The 21,517-nt window shown below is 38.8% G+C and overlaps 1 protein-coding gene across 10 annotated transcripts in view; it reads left to right on the forward strand.

Annotated features, from left to right (window-relative positions):
* The first annotated feature begins 683 nt into the window (after positions 1-683).
* The window catches only part of LOC149535796 (F-box/LRR-repeat protein At5g02910-like), a 29,677-nt gene continuing 8,843 nt past the window's right edge, over positions 684-21,517 (forward strand). For 2 of the 10 annotated variants that reach the window (XM_089804639.1, XM_089804641.1), the window contains exons 1-2: positions 724-1,772; positions 2,067-2,169. In XM_089804639.1, the coding sequence (XP_089660765.1) occupies positions 825-1,772; positions 2,067-2,169 (1,051 nt within the window). In that variant the 5' untranslated portion in view covers positions 724-824. Of the gene's footprint in view, positions 1,773-2,066; positions 2,400-2,511; positions 2,601-21,517 lie in introns of all 10 variants that reach the window. The other 8 variants (XM_089804643.1, XM_089804644.1, XR_016357036.1 and 5 more) reach the window with 7 other exon arrangements.

The raw sequence follows: 21,517 nt of genomic DNA on the forward strand, positions 1-21,517 counted from the left end.
TTCAAGAACGTAACAAACCCAATTTTGTGTTCAATATAATGGAATTGAATCCGCATGAACCAATAATCAAATAGGCCTAATTTTAGTTAAAATATTGGTGGCATCCAAACTTTTCTGAAAATTGTCAATTTGGTGACATCCAACATTAGACACTATTCCGACGTATGACAATTTTCTGGCCATTAAGCCTATTAGCTTAATTATAATTAGATTTATGATTATTTTGACTTTATGTTGACTTTCAAAAGTTCAATTATGATTAATATGAAAGGATATTATATTTGAAACCAAGAAAACCAAATACATATGAAGAAAGTGTAGATAAGAAAAATTAAAAACATAAATAAAGACTATTAAATAGCAAAAACAATAAAGAGAACTATAAAAATTTAACATAAATATAAATTAAATTACTAAATTATAAACTTAAATTCTTTAATATATATATTTTTTAAATCTCAACTAAATGCATGAAAAGTTATAATTGGGTGGAAGCTTAAATTAATTATTACTATTATTTGTTGTAATTAATTATTATTATGTGTTAAATTTGATTATATTCTTTTAAATCTCCCACATAAAAGATACAAATTATCATAAAAGACACAAATTATCATTGAATTGTAGACTCTCGTCTGATTCTAACAAAAACATTATATACCTTAGTTTTTTCCTACTTCTACATAATTATATATGTGGATATCGAGAGGTTTAATAATGCCTTATTCCAGTTAATAATATAATATAATGCATAAACATTTGAACCGATACGATAGGGTAGGGTATAAAAACTGAAACCCCAATCCCTGTACAGAGCTCTTGCAATGGCAGATGACACGGACAGATTAAGTGCATTGTCAGATGAAATCCTAAGTCATCGTATTCTCACTAAACTTCCTCTGAAAGAAGCAATTGCCTCATCTCTACTCTCTTCCAGATGGAGGTGGCTCTGGATTCGTCTGCCCCGCCTAAACTTTTCCCCCGAGTTTTGCGTTTCCCTCCGAAATAAAGCCAAGATAAATTCCATTATGAAAAAGCTCATCCTCATTAATCCCGGAGATCTGGGAAGCTTTGAGCTTCATATTACTCAGCAGTACACACAAGGATACTTTAGAAGTAATTACTCGCAGATGGACAGTAAGGTTCGCGTCTTCTTTCGTAAAATATCTGCATGCATCAGCTATGCAGCTCTGAGAAATGTTAAACAACTTACTCTTATCACCTTAAACTCGACTGTTCGTTCTATGCCAAGTTCTGTTCTTAGCTGCAGATGTCTCACGTCTCTGATTCTCAACAATTTCAACACAAAAGAATGCAATCCCGCCCATTTTGGTGGCTTTCCATTTCTGAAAATCTGCTCTTTTAGCAGCATTAACCTATGTGATGCCAGTCTTGAACACCTATTAGCTGGAAGTCCGCATCTTGAGAGTTTGACGATTTGTGGTTGTGCTGGGCTTACTAATTTAACAGTGTGCTGCCCCTTTCTCAATGATCTCAGCATTGAAATAGGCAGGGAAGAGAACGCATTTCACCATTCAGATGATGAAGATTATGTGCCAAATATTGTGAAACTGAATTGCCCACAATTGCTCAAGCTCAAACTGGAAAGAATTCCCATCTGGGAGGACGAGTCGATGTTGTTAAAGGAGATGGTCGTGGAGATTAATTTGCCTGTTTGTAGGGGCCTATCCACAAACATAATTTGTGTAAAAGACGTTCTCGATGGCTTGCCCAATTTGGAAGACCTCTCCATGGATGCCCAATGTTTTCTGGTAAGAAATCTGTTAGCACCATTGTTTTTCTTTGTGGGAATCTTCTTTTTATATGTTATGTACTGTTGATTACAGCTTTATGCGTGACGGGAATTTCTTTTTGTGGGCATCTTCATCTTATATTAGCTATAGTTGAGTCCACAATTATGTATTGTAGGCCATAAGGATGGGCCAACTGTTAGGTATAAGGGAAAACAGTACTATTTTAAGTATTTATATTTATTTTTCTGCATGATTAATGTAATCTATTTCGTTATTGTTTCTTACCATATATGCACTACTTTTGTTGAACAGGATTATCAGAGATCTTTTCAACGGGAGATTTGTGAGAGGAGACAAGATTCGACACTTCTAGAAGGAAAACTGAGGAGAGTTCAGGTGATCACATCAGAATTTGGTGAGATGGAATTGAATTTGCTTAGATACATTTTGGAAAATTGTCCCTTGTTAGAAACAGTGACACTCTCTCCACCATCTCACGATACAGAAAGTTCCCTTGATCTCATCTTTGTCCATAAATTGTTGGGCTTACAAAGATCTTCTGCAAACGCAAAAATATTAATTACGCAATTGAAGTGATGAAAGACACAGAAGGCAATTGTTGAATTCTCTTACATACATTGAACGGTTTGTGGCATTTTTGCATTTATGATTTGATGATCTTGATTTTTTGACATGCTTATATTAAGATCCTCAAAAACCTTTGCAGAGCAACATTCATAATTCGTTTCTTTTCCAGGCACTACTACCCTATCAGTTAATTTTGCATTCGTATCATTGATGCACAACGAAGAAGATAGTTTTCTACTTCCCTACCTGCATTTCATGGTAACACAACAAATTGATTTTAGAATGCCTATTAAACTTATTTATTAATCAGAATTCTCTATTTGTCAATGGTTTGCACATCAAACATGACGAGCCTGAAATACAAATGAATGTATTATTTTATGTACCAATTTTTAGAAATAGCAAGGTTTTTGGCCATTAACCATGTTACGTACTTTGATAATCTCTCTTCTTTGTTCTATAGTATACTAAGTGTTTTATGCAATAATTGAAATGAATACATTGGTTGCGGTAATCTTGTTCATGTACGAGTGTCTTCTTTTTTGATCAACTACTTGTTTCAGAGATTTACAAATATATTCCATCACGATGTAACTGAATGAGCTTTTGACTCATATACATGGAGCATTTAAATGATATATACTAATTCATAAAGATTTTATAAGGCTTTCATTTTCATGCAACATATTCAGCATCAGGGTTTGTGCTATCAAATTATCAATATTTTTCTTGGTTAGTTTATAATTTCTTTCTGGCGTACTATGCATGGAAGATCTTTCTAGTTAGATAATAATCAATATTCATGCACTACACTTCAGCATTAGCCTGGAACTTGTTATTAAAGTAGGAGATATTTGAGCCACATGTTCAATTAGGATACGACATAAACCCATCCTGTATGAATTTTTTCACAGGCATCCTAAAATGCTACAACTGATTTGTGATAGCAGGAAACCTGGTCTATGTCATAAATCTATACTCCAAGCCATTAACATTTATAATTAGAAGACTGTGATATGTGCTAGAAGCCTAAAATGTTAGGATCACTGTACTGCTGTACTGCCTATTCTTAAATGCCTGATCACTCTTGCAGCCAATTTTCAGATGCCAACATTCCACTCTCCTGAACACAATCTCCGTTAACTAATGACCTATTAGTTACCTCATTTAGTTGAGGGTAGGGCTGTGTGTTAAATATAACCTTGAGCATGGGATGGAACTTAAATAATGCTATGAGATTTCAGTATACAGTAGTTGGAAAGTTTGAGAAGCAATAAACTCAATTTTTGAAACTCACTTAAATTTTATGACATTTTTTTGTTAACTTGCCTTTTATACACCATCAGTTAAGTGTGTGAAGTACAATACCACCAACTGTTATTCTTCCCCCACATCTCCGCCTCTTCATTTGAGCTACATTGGCCATTACCCTGGAACTTGTTATTGATGTAGGAGATATTTGAGCTGTACAGCTCTGCAGATTTTGAGATATAAATCAGACTTCAAGATCAGAACTTAGTTGGGCTTAGAATGAACCTTAATTCAAATTCTATGTTCAGATATATATAGGCAGATATAGATGACAACTACAAATCGAAATTGTAAACACAAACTTGAATGATATAAACTTGTTTGTAATAACCCCAGCAGGTTATAACTTCTTCAAACACCAAAAATCTTTATATTTCAGTTGTTTGACATTTCGTCAAACACTTTGCAAGCAAGCTCTAATACCACTGTAATAACTCTCCTCAAATCTGCCCTAAAAAATGCTGATGAAAGCTCAAGGAATTTCATCAAACAATTCACATGCAAGGGACGTATGACTGATATAGTATTTCAGCTAGCTTCAAATGACCTTTTTACAATTTGCATCAATGAAAATCTTGTGCTAGAAGACTACAATGGACTACACAAATGACCTAACATGAGTGTGCTACTAATTTTGACAATATTCAGTGCATATATATGATCTAAGCATGAGAAATGAACACCTACAGCCAACTGGCATTTTTACAAACAGTTGGTATGCAAACTAACTAGCTGATAAATAATGATATTAAATTGCTTAAATGACACCAGCAACTCTATTATCTTCTTAATTGCAATGAAAATTACAATGCTCATGAAATATGGCCAAGACTTTGGCATTTACAAGGATTACAAAATGATAATGCTGGTATAATGCACACTTACAGCTGAAAGCTTATAACACCCTAAAAACAATACTAACAAAAGAACCTGGTTGTAGATGGCTGAAATAATTTCCTTCTATGCTGCCCCTTCTACTTTGCTTTTTTCGAACTACTTTTTCGGCTTGCTTTTTCTTGCCCGCTTTTTCAGCTTGCTTTTTTCGGTTCTGTTTTTTGAACTGCTTTTACGGATTGCTTTTTCCGCCTGCTTTTTCTGTTCCGCTTTTTTCGGGCTGCTTTTTCGTATCTACTTTTTCAGACTGCTACCATGTTGAATCTCAAGACCATATCTTTCAATGGCGTCAAGATTTCCAGCTTGAAGGGATTTCGTCTTTCAAACTATTGAGATATAATCTCCAGAAAATTCTCCAATTTCTTTGATATTTCCAAGCCTGCTTAAAAGAGGCTCGTCCATTTCTTTTATAGTGTTCTCACAAAAGCTTCATCTTTCGTTTTCTCAATGTGGGATAAAACATAACTCCCTTTATGTAACTTATGTCTCCAATGTGTTATAAAATAAAGGAAACTTTTAATTTAAATATTTCCCACAAACTATAGTCTATGTATTAATAAAGTTAAATATTTAAATTTAACTTTATAAAATAGCTTTATCAATGCGTAACAAATCTTATCAATGATAAACAAATCTTCTTGTCGATTTTAAACAATTACCATCAACATACCGTTGCCACTGGATGTCCACCCATGCACACGATGACTCACTATAAATAGTAAGTATGCTCAAAGTTGCCTCAAAACCCCTCAGAAAGACCTGCAACTGAAACTATCTAGGCCAAATGGCCTCTAAGCCCCTTTAATGTCCTGGTTAGCCTACGGGACCGTGGAGAAATAGGCTAACGACAACATCATGCTATGAATGCTAAAAAGGGGACATTACAGTCCGCCCTTCCCAAAGTTGCTTGTCCCCAAGCAATGGCTGAACAACAACCCAATCAATCCACCTGGATCCCAAATGTAGTCATGAACTATACTGCTGTCAGTCAACATAGGCTCCTGCAACAACCTCTGAAAATTAACCAAGAGGAATCCATAATCAAGTTGGCGAATACAACTCACCCAAACTCCAAAGTCAGGAACCCATGAGAAACAAGCTCTCGAAATATCAGAACCCAAGTAGAGTACATAACCCAAACTGCCAACACAGTAAATACCATCAACGCATCCCACTGGTCTATATGGAATGTACAATCCAACTCTGCAACAATGGTGACCACTCCCACATGAAACTGCACCAAATACAAAGAATCCACACACTGTACATCTACTGCAGTTAACACAACTCTGTAGATTACGGGCCACTGTCTCATAACCATAACTCCCATGCACCGCTGATGGTGAAAAGACATCACAAGATAAACAGCAAGAAATGGAACCCAAACCAAATCTGCCTGCCACCAACTCCTCAACACAAGGATCAAATCCTAACTGATGTACATACCTTGCAGTATAATGCTGATAAAAAGAACCAACCCCAGTCAACAGCTCACCATGAACAAGTGATACAACCCACTATGACTGATCACCAGCTAAGTCAGGAGATGTCATAGCCAAAGGAGTAGAATCAATAACAACAACCGTTGAAGCATCACTCCCAAACTCCTGCTCTAAGTCATGTATTATCAAGCTATCAACCGCAGAACCAATTGCCATGTCATGCCCATCACAACTCTCATCCTGTGGCGTCAAACCATCCCATAACTGATGACAAGCACTAGGAATCAAAGTATATCTCCATATCATCATCTCATCAACATGGTCATCAAAGGTAAATTGATGAGCATACCTCACAGTGTAATGCCAATAGAATGTGCCAATCTTAGTCAGTGGCTCAAACTGCAACCCAGATGAAACTAACTGCAATCGATCACTAACCAAGCTGGAACTGACTACTACCTCCGAAGACATCGCCAAGGGAGTAGTATCACTAGCAGGAACCATGCCAACTGCCGGCTCACCAACATCACACATGATCTTTGATACAACATCTCTAGTCTCCGAGCCATCATTACTAGAGGCCACCACCATGTCAGGCATACCACAACAATCTGCTATAGCACCCAACTCAACTGAACCTGACTCTAGTAGGAATGGAACCGATATGCCAATGTTAGTATCAAGGGTGGATGCATCCCCATCTCCACTGTCTCTGACAATCTCGACACTGGACATCCTCGGATCACTAGACACCACAGCTTGTGACTGTACAGAATCTGGTAAAGACTGCAGTCGCTCTATTTCCATAGTCACCTTAGCCAAATGAAACTGTGACTCCTCGAAAGCCAATTGTGTACTCTCAAGAATCTCAAAAGTCACCTCGAGCTGCTGAGTAAGCTCACTCACCTCATCTTCCTTGGCCAATAATGCATCGTATGTTGTACTCCCCCACTACATAAGATAATCTCTGTCAGCTACCAACTACATATAATCCTGTCTCAGAATCCGAATAGCCTCCCATAAAGAGTGGATCTCTGTCAAGGAAAGATAACTACCTCCCTGCTCATCACTAGTAGGACAACCCTATCCATAAATTGCTAACAACTGACGAGCAGCGTCGAAATGCTGGCAAGCGATAGAAATGTCTTGCTCACTAACTCTCAACTGACTAGACACATGATGGCACTGGCTAGACTGTCTCCTACAAACCTCCTCTGACGCACCGTCTAAAGGAGCATCCTCAAAGTTACTGGTCTCTAGACTATTACCATCCATATCCTGCGAATCAACTCCAAAGCTCATATCAACATACGTAGTATAAAAAACTGTAGCATCGTTGTCCAACCCCTCCGTACCATAAGAAACTGCTGAGGAAACTAAGTCCTCAAAACTATCCACAACATCCCCCCTGGGTGTCGTCTGTAATAATTAGATCCTGGGACTCTCCTGTAAACTCTGTCATCTTTGAGAAATCATCAACATGTGACTTGACTGTAAAAGAAAACTGAGTCCCTGCTATAAGCGCTAACTCCCGAACCGAGCTCACCTCAAGACAAAGCTCGTCCACATGTCTCTCAGAATCTTGGAGAGCCAACTGAATACACACCAAGGAATTCCGAGTATCCTCTAGCTCATGAGAAAGCTGGTCAACCTCCTCCTTCTTCTTTAATGCATCTACATAGATCCCTGCAAGATTAAGGAGATGATCGTGATCTGAAAGTCGGTGTATGTAACTTACCTTCATTGCCTCCATGCCTTCCTTGATCTGCTGTAAGTCGTCACAAGAACCTGTTGTGACTCCTTTCTGTCTCTCCTGCAGTTGAATCATCCAAATGTGATTCTCAATCAATCCATACATCCTGTCATGATGAGATAAAGCCACGACAATATCCTTGTCCCTTGTCTTCAGCTGGCTTGCCAAACCAAGTGAAGAGCTACTAGCCTCTATCTCATGTGAAGAAGCATCCAATTGTGCTTGATACTCATTTTCTGCAAAGTCCTGAATGCTCACTTTCTGATCAACTGTACTATCCTCAAACATGATAGTATCCTCAACTGCTGTAACTTCATCCAACCCAACTATACTGGAATCACTATCTGTGTCAATCATGCAATCCGGTGTGCCTATGATATCACCTTCTGATGCAACTGGCTCAACCTGCACAACATCTGAAACCCCTTCTGCCTGTGAAGATGATGCAGATAAACCATTACCTGAAGATGTGCTGAAGTCTCCCTGTATCGAATCTGCATGTCTGTTAAACTCCTCATACAAGTTTTTGTCTGTCATAGGGAAGGTATGATTCTTAGGCCTATCAAAGCGTTCAATCAGTCTCTCCGAAAACTCCACATATGAGGTAATGTGTGCATGACCCATAGTGACCATACCATGATGCCACCACTTGTGTGCTAACCCATCCAGGTGAATTGTTGCATACTTAATAGCTTCTTTCTCAGGCATAGGGTTCATTTGAAAGTATGTGTCAAGCTTTTGAACCCAAGCTCTTGCTGTAGACTTCCCCGAGCCATCATAATATGGTAACTGAAGTTTCCCTACTTTCTTCTGTAGCTCATAGCTCTGGTTCCTGTCATGTCCACGTGGCATATGCTTCATCCGCACATCTATATACTCCCTAAAGGTAATTGCAGCAATAAAATCTGGACTTCCGGCTTCCCAATCTCTCCTCAGCTGGTCCTGTATATCAGTGATCTGGGGCTCTGGTACGGGCTGCTCTGGAGCTCTAGGAGGAAATATGGGAATCATGGGCCGTGAACTCACTGTCCTAGTTTGCTGGGGTGCATGACCGAAATTGTTCCCAACTTGTTCGCCTCCATTATGTGCCCCATCCTGATTATTACCATTCTGATCATTTCCTCCACCCACATTAGCATTCCACCCCATTTGACAAGCCATCATCTGCATCATAAGCTCAAATCTTTGACTTTGTTCCTGTGCTCTTTGCTCTACTGATCGCTGTCCCTGTGCTAAGGTGTCTAATAATTGTAAGAATCTTTCCTTTCCCTGATCTGGACCGACATTCATTTTGTCAAACATTTTTCTCTTTATCTGGCTATTCCAAATTCCTTATAAGACCTCCATAGGATGGCAGGACTTATAGCTCTGATACCACTGTAATGACTCCAACAGGTTATAACTTCTTCAAACACCAAAAATCTTTATTTCGTCAAACACTTTGCAAGCAAGCTCTGATACCACTGTAATAACCCTCCTCAAATCTGCCCTCAAAAATGCTGATGAAAGCTCAAGGAATTTCATCAAACAATTCACATGCAAGGGACGTATGACTGATATAGTATTTCAGCTAGCTTCAAATGACTTTTTTACAATTTGCATCAATGAAAATCTTGTGCTAGAAAACTACAATGGACTACACAAATGACCTAACATGAGTGTGCTACTAATTTTGACAATATTCAGTGCATATATATGATCTAAGCATGAGAAATGAACACCTACAGCCAACTGGCATTTTTACAAACAGTTGGTATGCAAACTAACTAGCTGATAGATAATGATATTAAATTGCTTAAATGATACCAGCAACTATTATCTTCTTAATTGCAATGAAAATTACAATGCTCATGAAATATGGCCAAGACTTTGGCATTTACAAGGATTACAAAATGATAATGCTGGTATAATGCACACTTACAGCTGAAAGCTTATAACACCCTAAAAACAATACTAACAAAAGAACCTGGTTGTAGATGGCTGAAATAATTTCCTTCTATGCTGCCCCTTTTGCTTTGCTTTTTTCGAACTGCTTTTTCTTGCCCGCTTTTTCAGCCTGCCTTTTTCGGTTCCGTTTTTTGAACTGCTTTTACGGATTGCTTTTTTCGCTTGCTTTTTCTGTTCCACTTTTTTCGGGTTGCTTTTTCGTATCTGCTTTTTTAGACTGCTACCATGTTGAATCTCAAGACCATATCTTTCAATGGCGTCAAGATTTCCAGCTTGAAGGGATTTCGTCCTTCAAACTATTGAGAGATAATCTCCAGAAAATTCTCCAATTTCTTTGATATTTCCATGCCTGCTTAAAAGAAGCTCTTCCATTTCTTTTATAGTGTTCTCACAAGAGCTTCATCTTTCGTTTTCTCAATGTGGGATAAAACATAACTCCTTTTATGTAACTTATGTCTCCAATGTGTTATAAAATAAAGGGGACTTTTAATTTAAATATTTCCCACAAACTATAGTCTATGCATTAATAAAGTTAAATATTTAAATTTAACTTTATAAAATAGCTTTATCAATGCATAACAAATCTTATCAATGATAAACAAGTCTTCTTCTCGATTTTAAACAATTACCATCGACATACCGTTGCCACTGGATGTCCACCCATGCGCAAGATGACTTACTATAAATAGTAAGTATGCTCAAAGTTGCCTCAAAACCTCTCAGAAAGACTTGCAACTGAAACTATCTAGGCCAAATGGCCTCTAAGCCCCTTTAATGTCATAGTTAGGGAAATAGGCTAACGACAACATCATGCTATGAATGCTAAAAAGGGGACATTACATTCTTCTTGAACCCGTGGGAATATGACTACTTGGAGATCAGACTGTATGTGTGCTGTGTGTCTCCAAACTGCAGTCATAACCCGCCTATATATCCTCTTTAGAGGGTATGTCCCTTAAGGGACATAACCCTTGGCATATAACCAATATTTAACTATCCCTAAGCCGGCGACTATGAGACAAGTGTTAGTTAGAGCTAACTAAAGATTAGTCAAGAACAAACTAAAACATTTTTTTTCAGATTGCCGACACTTATAGAGGATATATAAATTATTACAAATGCCATTCTTGAGTTTATATAGAGAGAAGAGTCAGGTACGATCTGCACCATGAGACCTAAGGATTATCAAGGTTAAATTCTTAACACTTCCTCTTAACCTTATAATCCTACCGAATTAATATAATCAGTATAGATGTTAAGCAAGAATTAATACTCTATATCTGTCTATCTCTTCTTAGTACGTAGTATCATAGAACAAATGATACAAAGTCATATTACTAAGCCTGTGATATGACAAATCACTGCTACTAGTGATAAGACACATGTTGTGACTCACAGAAACTGGTAATTCTAAATCACAACTAGATCTTGAATTTAAGATCTACCAGAATACAGGATAAATCTGAAGAATTTCTAGAATTCTTCCTTTATCCAATTTGTGACCCATGAACATAGTGTAATGGGCACCCCTGGATGTCCCAAAAAACTAAACCAAATTGCTGAAAGGAATTATGTCAAACAGTTTGCATTCAACTTCTTAAAACCCCTTATAACTCCGGAAATCAAACGTTTATTTGTTTGTTGTGTTTCATGCATGGAATTGGTATCATACAACATAAACAAGAAAGGAACTACAATAATATGCAAAGTGGAAATGAACTGCTGCTAATAAAATGTTATTTTCAGAATTCATAAAACCAAATACATGGCAGATTTATCAACTCACTAATTACTTCAGCAATATTGTCATAATACTCCAGCCCATGCTTACGAACTTGCTGCTACAATACTTTGTCCTTCAATCAGTCCACTACCTTCGTAATACCATTCCCTCAAAGCGGCATAAGCGTCGGACAAGTAGTGAAAAAGATATGAGCAAAATACCAAATCTGCCTGTAGCCGGAAATGCAACTAAACTGCCTGATAATGAAGCCAAAAACAAAGAATTCCAAAGGCCAAACCCCAAGGGAATGACGTCTAGAATGTTACAAGAGAGGATAGACGTCCTCAAATGCCAAGAACTGAGCTGCAACTCACATACCAATTTCTTCTCATATTCAACCTGCCTAATGAAGCCACAGATGCTTCCTTTTATTCTATTCCCACGGGTCCGCTCAACTCATATGGGCAATGTGGGATAAAAGATGTGTAATATAAAACATATATTAAAATACCCCTTATGTCTCCCTTGGGTACACATCACCATAAAATAAATATTAAAGTAACACTTTAATATTTTACAATTAAATTAGACGTTACTTTAATAAAACTTCAGGCATTAAAATGTATTAGCAATCGAACTCCGAATAATGCGAGTGATAGCTCATCGGAAAGCTCTCACCGAGGAGTATCGAATCCAATCACCAAAATTGACCTGCACTGTGTCCTGCTAACTTACTAAAAATAGTAAGTATGCCTGAAACTGAGTAAATCAACTTCGTTTTGGCCCAAACTGGAAATGACTAGGCCAAAACACTCCAAGATCCCATTAAACCCTTCGTTAGCCCTCGGGACCATGTAGAACAAGGCTAACGCACACACACTTGGTCAACTGCTAAAATGGGGACATTACAGTCCGCCCCCCTTGAAATTGCTTGTCCTCAAGCAATCTCAGTCCAGCCTGTTGAATAACCTGCTCACTCTCCCATGTAGAATCTTCCTCCGGCAGGTTTTTCCATCTGACCAAATACTCCTTCACTATCCTGCTTCTAAGCTTCCTCTCTCTGGTATCCAGAATAGCCTCAGGTACTAACACAAGCTTCCCCTCCTCATCCAAAGGGGGTAAATCTGCAGAAGGCACTACACTCTGACCAATGGCTTTCTTAAGCCTAGACACATGAAACACATTGTGCACTCGATTGCCTTCTGGAAGCTCAAGCTCATAGGCGACTTTGCCCACTTTGCGAATCACTCTGTATGGACCATAAAATCTAGGTTTCAACTTTTCAGCTCCGCTCTTCTTGAGCGATGACTGTCTATATGGTTGTAGCCTCAAGTAAACCATATCACCTACCTCGAAGCTGCGCTCTATTCGGTGCTGATCAGCATACAATTTCTATTGATTCTGGGCCTATTGTATATTCTCTTTGAGCACTTTCAGGATGTCCTGACTATCCTGCAATAAGTTTTTGGCTTTGGGCACTCTACTGTCCCCCAAAACTAAATCCATGAAGCTAGGTGCTTCATAACCATAGAGTGCCATGAAAGGAGTCATCTTGATGGACATATGATAAGTGGTGTTATAACAATACTCTCCCATATGCAACCATCTGATCCAAGCCTTTTGTTGTGTAGTTACATAGTTCCTCAAATATCCTTCCGCCCATTTATTCACAATCTCTGTTTGCCCATCTGTTTGCGGATGATAACTAGTGCTAGGTGTAAGATCTGTACCACAAAACCTAAACAACTCTTGCCAAAAAACACTCATAAACTTACTATCCCGGTCGCTGACAATGAATCTGGGCAACCCATGTAACCTGAATATCTCTTTAAAGAAAAGCTCTGCCACCTGTGCTACTGTGTAAGTGGACGGAATAGCAATGAAGTGAGCAAACTTCGTCAAGCGGTCCACCACCACATAGATGCAATCCCTTCCCTGTACTCGTGGTAAACCAGTGATGAAGTCCATCGAAATACTTTCCCATTTCCTATCAGGAATGGGCAAGGGCTGTAATAAACCTGCAGGAAATGTGTGTTCTCCCTTATTCTGTTGACAAACCACACACTCCCTGACATACCTCTGAACATCATCCTTGAGCCCTTTCCATGAAAACCGCTCTCGGATCTGCCTGTAGGTCTTGAAGACCCCCGGATGTCCAGCTGTGGGTGCATCATGAAATGCCTTCAGTATCGCCTCTCTCAAATGTGATGATGGAATCAAATAAACCCTGTCCTGAACTCTGATCAATCCATCTATCACCTCATAGCGATCATCCTGTATGGTACCTGAAATCAATCCAGAAGCCCAAGCATCTCCGACATACTCTGCTATAATCCGATCTCTCCAATCTCCTGAAATCTCTGCCAGAGCACATAAGTGAGGTCTCCGAGATAAGGCATCAGCCACCACATTTTTCTTACCTTTGACAAACTCTATGTCAAAGTCATAAGCCTGCAATTTAGTCACCCATTTTTGTTGCCGGTCATTAAGATCACGTTGGCTCATGAAGTATTTAATACTGTTGTGATTAGTCTTGATCACAAAACGTCCACCTACCAAATATGATCGAAATTTGGCCAATGCATGCATTATGGCCAACATCTCTCGGTCATAGACAGAATAACTTTTCTCAACTCCTCGGAGCTTCCTACTCTCGAATGCAATGGGATGCTTCTCCTGCATCAATACTGCTCCAATCCCATCACCAGATGCATCACAATGAAGCTCAAAAGGCTTCGTGAAATCCGGTAGAGCTAGAACTGGACATGAAGACATTACCTGCTTGAAATGCTCAAAACACCTCTGTGCTGCCCCTGTCCACACGAAGGCTCCTTTCCTGGTAAGATCTGTCAAGGGTGTAGCAATCTGTGAGAATCCCTTAACAAACCTCCTATAAAAACCACATAAACCAAAGAATCCCTTAAGCTGTGTAAGGTTTGTGGGAGTAGGCCATTCTACAATAGCTCTAATCTTTTCGGGATCAACCCGAACACCATCTGCACTAATGATATGCCCCAGGTAAAGGAGCTCAGTCATGCCAAACTCACATTTAGATTCCTTGGCATATAATGACTCTCTCTCCAGAATAGATAACACCTCCTCTAGATGATGTAAGTGCTCCTCCCAGGTCTTACTGAAGACCAAGATGTCATCAAAGAAGATCAAGACAAATCTCCTCAGCTGCTTCCTGAATACCTGGTTCATACAACTTTGAAATGTAGCAGGTGCATTGGTTAGACCAAATGGCATAACCATGAACTCAAAGTGGCCATAGTGACATCGGAAGGCTGTTTTCTCAATGTCCTTTGCTCTCATCCTGATCTGATGGTATCCGGATCGCAAATCAATTTTGGTGAAGAAGCATGCCCCATGCAACTCATCAATCAGCTCATCAATCCTAGGAATGGGATACCTGTTTTTAATTGTTTTCTTATTCAGTGCCCTGTAATCGATGCACATGCGCATCGTCCCATCCTTCTTCTTTACCAATACTACTGCTGAAGAAAAAGGGCTCTTACTGGGCCTGATATGCCCCATCTCCAACAAATCCTTAATCGCCTTCTCTATCTCATCCTTGTGTTTCTTAGGATGACGATAGGGAGTAATCATAACTGGTTTGGCTCCTTCCTCGAGCTCAATAACATGTTCCATCCCTCTGTCAGGAGGAACCCCATGAGGAATATCGCTAAATACTTTAGCGTGTCTATCGAGTATCTTCTGGACATCTAGTGGATGACTCTTTTCTTGTGGCTCTGGTGAAGTTGGCATAATGTGGCACTCTGCCGCCCACTCTATGTCATCATGACGAAAAAGTCTCTGCATTCTCCTCAAGGACACTATTCTGCAACCTCCATCTGAAAGCCCTCTAAGTACCACAGTTCTCCCCTCATGCTGGAATCTCATCTCCAATTTCGCTAGATTGAGTGTGAACTCAACTAGTGAAGCCATCCATGTCATGCCAAGGATGACATCATAATCTCCCATGTCCACAACATAGAACTCATCCTCCAACTCGTAGCCATCTCCAAACCTGATGCGAAGATTAGATATCTTCCGAGTGCATAATAACTTATCACCGTTAGCCACCATGACTCTAAACCCATCATGCTCCTCTGTCTGTAACCCTCTCCTGGCTACCAACTGTGCATCTATGAAGTTATGTGTAGCCCCAGTGTCAATAAGAGATATCACTTTTTGCCTCTGGATAGTACCCCTGACCTTAAATGTGATTGCCTTTTGGGCCCCTGTCAAGCGTGCCAACGATCTATCATCCTTAGGAATGTTGCTCTCCTCTATAGTGTTACCCTCATCTGAATCAGAGTGCTGATCCTCCCCTTCTGACTCTGACTCTTCTGCTGAAAAATACTCCATTTGATTTGCCTTAGCCTTGAGAGAACATTTATGAGATAAGTCCCAAGGCTCTCTACAATGGAAGCACAGCTTCTTCTTTCGAAGTTCATTCAAGGTTTCATTGTCTAGTCCTTTTGATCCTTCTTTGGGTTTGCTATACTCTTTCTGAAATGATTTTTTGTCTTTGTCCTTGCGGTAGGAAGAATCTGTTGAATGGTTTTTTCCTTTGTATACCGAAGGGGCTAAATCTCGTGCCTTTTTAGTTGCTTCAGCTAACGTGAGTGGATCATGTCCCTTCACCCAACCTCGTAATGGATCAGCAAGACCATCACAAAATAACACCACCAATCTCCTAGGAGAGATATCAGTAACAAGTACAGACAAGCGCTGGAACTCGGCAATGTAAGCATCCACAGAACCTGACTGTTTTAACTGTGCTAGCTCCTTGAAATGTAACTCGGGATCCTTAGTGTCAAATCTCCCAATCAATGTTTCAGTGAATTCCTCATAGGATGTAATCTGATTATGCCCCAAAGTCACCATGCCATGATGCCACCATTCATGTGCAATGCCATCCAAGTGCATAGCCGCATACTTGATAGCCTCCTCCTCAGGCATAGGATTTAGCTGCAAGTATGTATCTACCTTCTGCACCCAAGCTCGTGCAGTCATCTTCCCTGAAGCATCATAATAAGGTAAAGAAAGTTTTCCAACTTTCTTCCTCAGCTCAAAGTTTTGATTCCTCCCTCCTGCTTTAGGCATGTGTCTCATCCTCAAGTCCATATAATCTCTAAGAGAAATATTCGACTGAAACTCTGGTCCACTAGCCTCCCAGTCCCTCCTGAACTGATCCTGTAACTCGGTAATCTGCGGTTCGTTTACTGGATGAACCGGATCTCTGGGTGGAAAAGTGGGTAGAAGAGGTCTCGAGCTCGCAGTCCGTGCTGGGCGTGCAACGTGTCTAAAGTTATCAGCCTCATTCCCATTATTGCCGTGTCCATTATTACCATTAATGTTATTCTCAGGACCATTGTTGTTGCCTTGGCCTTCATGGTTATTGTTTCCCCCGTTGTTATTGTTTCCCTCGTTGTTATTGTTTCTGTTGTTGGCATCACCTGGATTAATATTGACACCCATCTGTCTAGCCATGAGCTGCAACATCATGTCCATTCGCCTATTCTGCTCCTGCTGCATACGCTGCCCCTGCTCTAATGTATCCAGTAACTGTCGGAACAGTACCTCCTCCTGATCTGGACCAGCATTTCTGCCTCCGCCTAATCCTGTATTCCTGTCATCTCGATCACCCATATTATTGTCCTGATCACAGAATATCTCCTCTGTGTCTGTATGGTTGAATTCAATGTCCCCCTGCACGGATGTACTAGACTGTTTGCTTTGCAAGTCTGAAATCCTATTTTGTCTTGCTCTGGTATCGCGGAAATTATAAGACCCCTGTCGCATGCTCAAACATAAATGCTTAGCCTGTGTTTTTTTACTTACTTTTTCCCTCTATCCGGCTGTTCCAAATTCCCTATAAGACCTCCACAGGATGGCAGGACTTATAGCTCTGATACCACTGTAATGGGCACCCCTGGATGTCCCAAAAAACTAAACCAAATTGCTGAAAGGAATTATGTCAAACAGTTTGCATTCAACTTTTTAAAACCCCTTATAACTCCAGAAATCAAACGTTTATTTGTTTGTTGTGTTTCATGCATGGAATTGGTATCATACAACATAAACAAGAAAGGAACTACAATAATATGCAAAGTGGAAATGAACTGCTGCTAATAAAATGTTATTTTCAGAATTCATAAAACCAAATACATGGCAGATTTATCAACTCACTAATTACTTCAGCAATATTGTCATAATACTCCAGCCCATGCTTACGAACTTGCTGCTACAATACTTTGTCCTTCAATCAGTCCACTACCTTCGTAATACTATTCCCTCAAAGCGGCATAAGCGTCGGACAAGTAGTGAAGAAGATATGAGCAAGATACCAAATCTGCTTGTAGCCGGAAATGCAACTAAACTGCTTGATAATGAAGCCAAAAACAAAGAATTCCAAAGGCCAAACCCCAAGGGAATGACGTCTAGAATGTTACAAGAGAGGATAGACGTCCTCAAATGCCAAGAACTGAGCTGCAACTCACATACCAATTTCTTCTCATATTCAACCTGCCTAATGAAGCCACAGATGCTTCCTTTTATTCTATTCCCACGGGTCCGCTCAACTCATATGGGCAATGTGGGATAAAAGATGTGTAATATAAAACATATATTAAAATACCCCTTATGTCTCCCTTGGGTACACATCACCATAAAATAAATATTAAAGTAACACTTTAATATTTTACAATTAAATTAGACGTTACTTTAATAAAACTTTAGGCATTAAAATGTATTAGCAATCGAACTCCGAATAATGCGAGTGATAGCTCATCGGAAAGCTCTCACCGAGGAGTATCGAATCCAATCACCAAAATTGACCTGCACTGGGTCCTGCCGACTTACTAAAAATAGTAAGTATGCCTGAAACTGAGTAAATCAACTTCGTTTTGGCCCAAACTGGAAATGACTAGGCCAAAACACTCCAAGATCCCATTAAACCCTTCGTTAGCCCTCGGGACCATGTAGAACAAGGCTAACGCACACACACTTGGTCAACTGCTAAAATGGGGACATTACACATAGCAATGTCAATGTCACAAGATGATCTAAAATTCACCTGGATCTTACAATAAAATCTACTGTTAGGACATTATCTAAGAGATCTTCACCTCTCATAATGCCTTTTGCACAAGTATTCATTATTTCAGAGATCGTCACCTCTAAATAATGATTACACATGGTGGAGCCCATAACAGTCAATAGCCTGACAAAATAAAATATAATTTTATTAATAATCAAAGAGTACAAATGAATTGCAACTCAATCATACCAAGTCTCTTTTTGAAATGTTCTATCTTTACTCTAGATAGAGGTTTGGTGAGTATGTCTACCGTCTAATCTGTAGTGCAAATGTATTCCAATTTAATAGAATTCTTGTCTACCATATCTCTTACATAATGGTAAGGAATTTCAATATGCTTGAATCTATCATGGAAAACTGGATTCACTGAGAGCTTGATGGAACTCTGATTATCGCAATGCATAACTATAGGATTCATGGCATGGCCAAATAATCCCACAAGTAATTTCCTCAACCATATTGCTTCTCGAGAGGCCATTGCTGCTGCAATGTATTCGGCTTCTGTGGAGCTCTAAGCTAATGAAGACGTCTTTCTGCATATCCATGAAACCATAGCTGATCCTAAACTGAAACAACATCCTGAAGTGCTTTTCTTGTCTTTAACACTTCCACCCCAATCTGAATCGGTGAATCCATGCAAATCTAAAGCAACTCTCTCATATTTGAGTCCATAATTAAGAGTGCCTTCTAAGTATCTCAAAATGTGTTTAACAACAACTAGGTGAATCTCCTTAGATTCACACATAAACTAACTTAAGGCATGAACAACATAACAAATATTAGATCTTGTATTTACTAGGTACATTAGAGACCCAATCATCTGCTTGTAGGGAGTAGAATCTATTAGAGGTGATTCTGCAGCTTCTTTTAAGTTTATGTAAATTGGTCTCCATTGGAGAAGACATGGACTTGCAGTTCCACATTCCGAATTTCTTCAAGATATCTGAAGTGTACTTCCCTTGATTCAGTATAATACTATCAGCATTCTGTCGCACTTCCAATCTTAGGAAGTAATAAAGAAGACCTAAGTCTTTCATCTCGAATTCTCTGGTTAAATCTTTCTTGCAGTGATCTATAAGATGATCATCACCTGTGATTAATAAATCATCAACATATAATATCAATATTACCATACCATCTTTATCTCTTTTATAATATAAGTTTGGATCAGCTTCATTCTTAGAGAATCCTAAATCGGTGAGATATTTATCAATCCTTTCATACCAGGCCCTGGGAGCCTGTTTAAGCCCATAAAGAGCTTTCTTGAGTCTACATACAAAGGCATTAGGATCATGGGTTTCGAATCCTTCTGGTTGCTCCAGATAGACTTCTTTTGAAATCTTTCCATTGAGAAATGTTGTCTTTACATCCATCTGATGTACCTTTCATCCCTTAGATAAGGCAATTGCTAAGACAACTCGAACGGTAGTATATTTGGCAACGGGAGCAAAGGTTTCTTCATAATCAATCTCTTCTTTCTGAGAAAGACCTTTGGCTACAAATCTGGCTTTATATTTTTCAATACTCCCATCAGCTGCATGCTTTATTTCGAATATCCATTTGGAAGAAACAACGACCTTTCCTTTTGGTCTTGGAACTATTTCCCAAACATCATTTTTCATAATTGATTGATATTCTTCTGTCATTGCTTCTTTCCAGGTTGGATGTTTAATAGCATTAGAAGGATTGGTTGGCTCTATTTTGGACAAATCAATCATATTTGCTATATAACTAGAGAATCTCTTAAGTCTTTTACTTTCTCTGACTAATCCTGAAGGTGTAGCAAAATCTTGAGCTGCTTCAACTGTTTTTATGGCCCAAAATGGCCTTTTCTTTGAACTTTCCTCAAGGCTTATTTCATCTTCGACCTCTTCTAAGTTCTCCCTCTAGGATTCAAATTCACTTATTCTTTCAGAATTTGATAAAGAAGAGGGTTCATTGGAACTTATTGCTTTTTTGAATGCAAGATCTTCCTCAAAGATTACATCTCTGCTAAGTTCAATAGTTTTTTGTCCAGGTATGAAAATTCTATATGCTTTAGAAGTTTCACTATACCCTACAAAGATGCCTTTCTTCTCAGATGGTTCTAATTTGGTTCTCTTTTCTTTTGGAACATGAATGTGTATAGGATATCCAAAGATTCTAAGATGACTTATATTAGATTTTATTTTAGTAAATACTTCTTCAGGGGTCTTATCTTTAAGATAGGAGTGAGGGCTTCTGTTCTGAATGTATACAGCAGTACAAGAGACTTCTGCCCAAAGATAGTATTCTAGATTTTGGTCAAAAATCATAGCCCTAGCAGCTTCTATAATTGTCCTATTTTTCCTTTTAGCTACCCTGTTTTGTTCAGGATTATAAGGAACAATATACTCCCTCTTGATCCCTGATTCTTTACAAAAAATTTCAAACAAGTCTGAGGTATATTCTCCTCCATTATCTGTTCTAAGGGTTTTGATTTTATGTCCTGAAATTTTTTCAGTTAATGCTTTGAATTCTTTAAACCTTTGTAAGATTTCTTCTGATTCTTTGCATTTTAAAAATAAATCCATGTTTTCTTAGAAAAGTCATCTATGAACAAGACATAATACCAAAATCCTCCAAGGGAGGGAACGAACATGGGTCCACATAAATCTGAATGAATTAATTCTAGTACATTATTTGTTTTTCTAGTACTATCATGAAAAGGACTTCTAGTACTTTTACCCAAGGCACACCCTTTGCAAATACTAGGGTGATCTTTGTTTAATTTTGGTAATCCGGTAACCATCTTTTCCATAGTTGCTAAGGTTTTAAAGTTTAGATGCCCTAATCTTCTGTGCCATATTTTATTTGAATCTTCTGCTTTGTGAACAAGGGCTTGAATGGGTTCTATATTCAATTCATACAAATATCCCTTTCTTTGACCAATTACTTTAGCTTTCTTGATGGAATAGTTCTTAGCCCAAGTTAATACTTTGCCATCCACGAATGGAACATTATGTCCATCATCTTCTA

The sequence above is a fragment of the Cupressus sempervirens genome, chromosome 10, assembly GCF_028749045.1.
Source record: "Cupressus sempervirens isolate cs-2001-9-10 chromosome 10, ASM2874904v1, whole genome shotgun sequence".
Classification (NCBI taxonomy): Eukaryota; Viridiplantae; Streptophyta; class Pinopsida; order Cupressales; family Cupressaceae; genus Cupressus; species Cupressus sempervirens.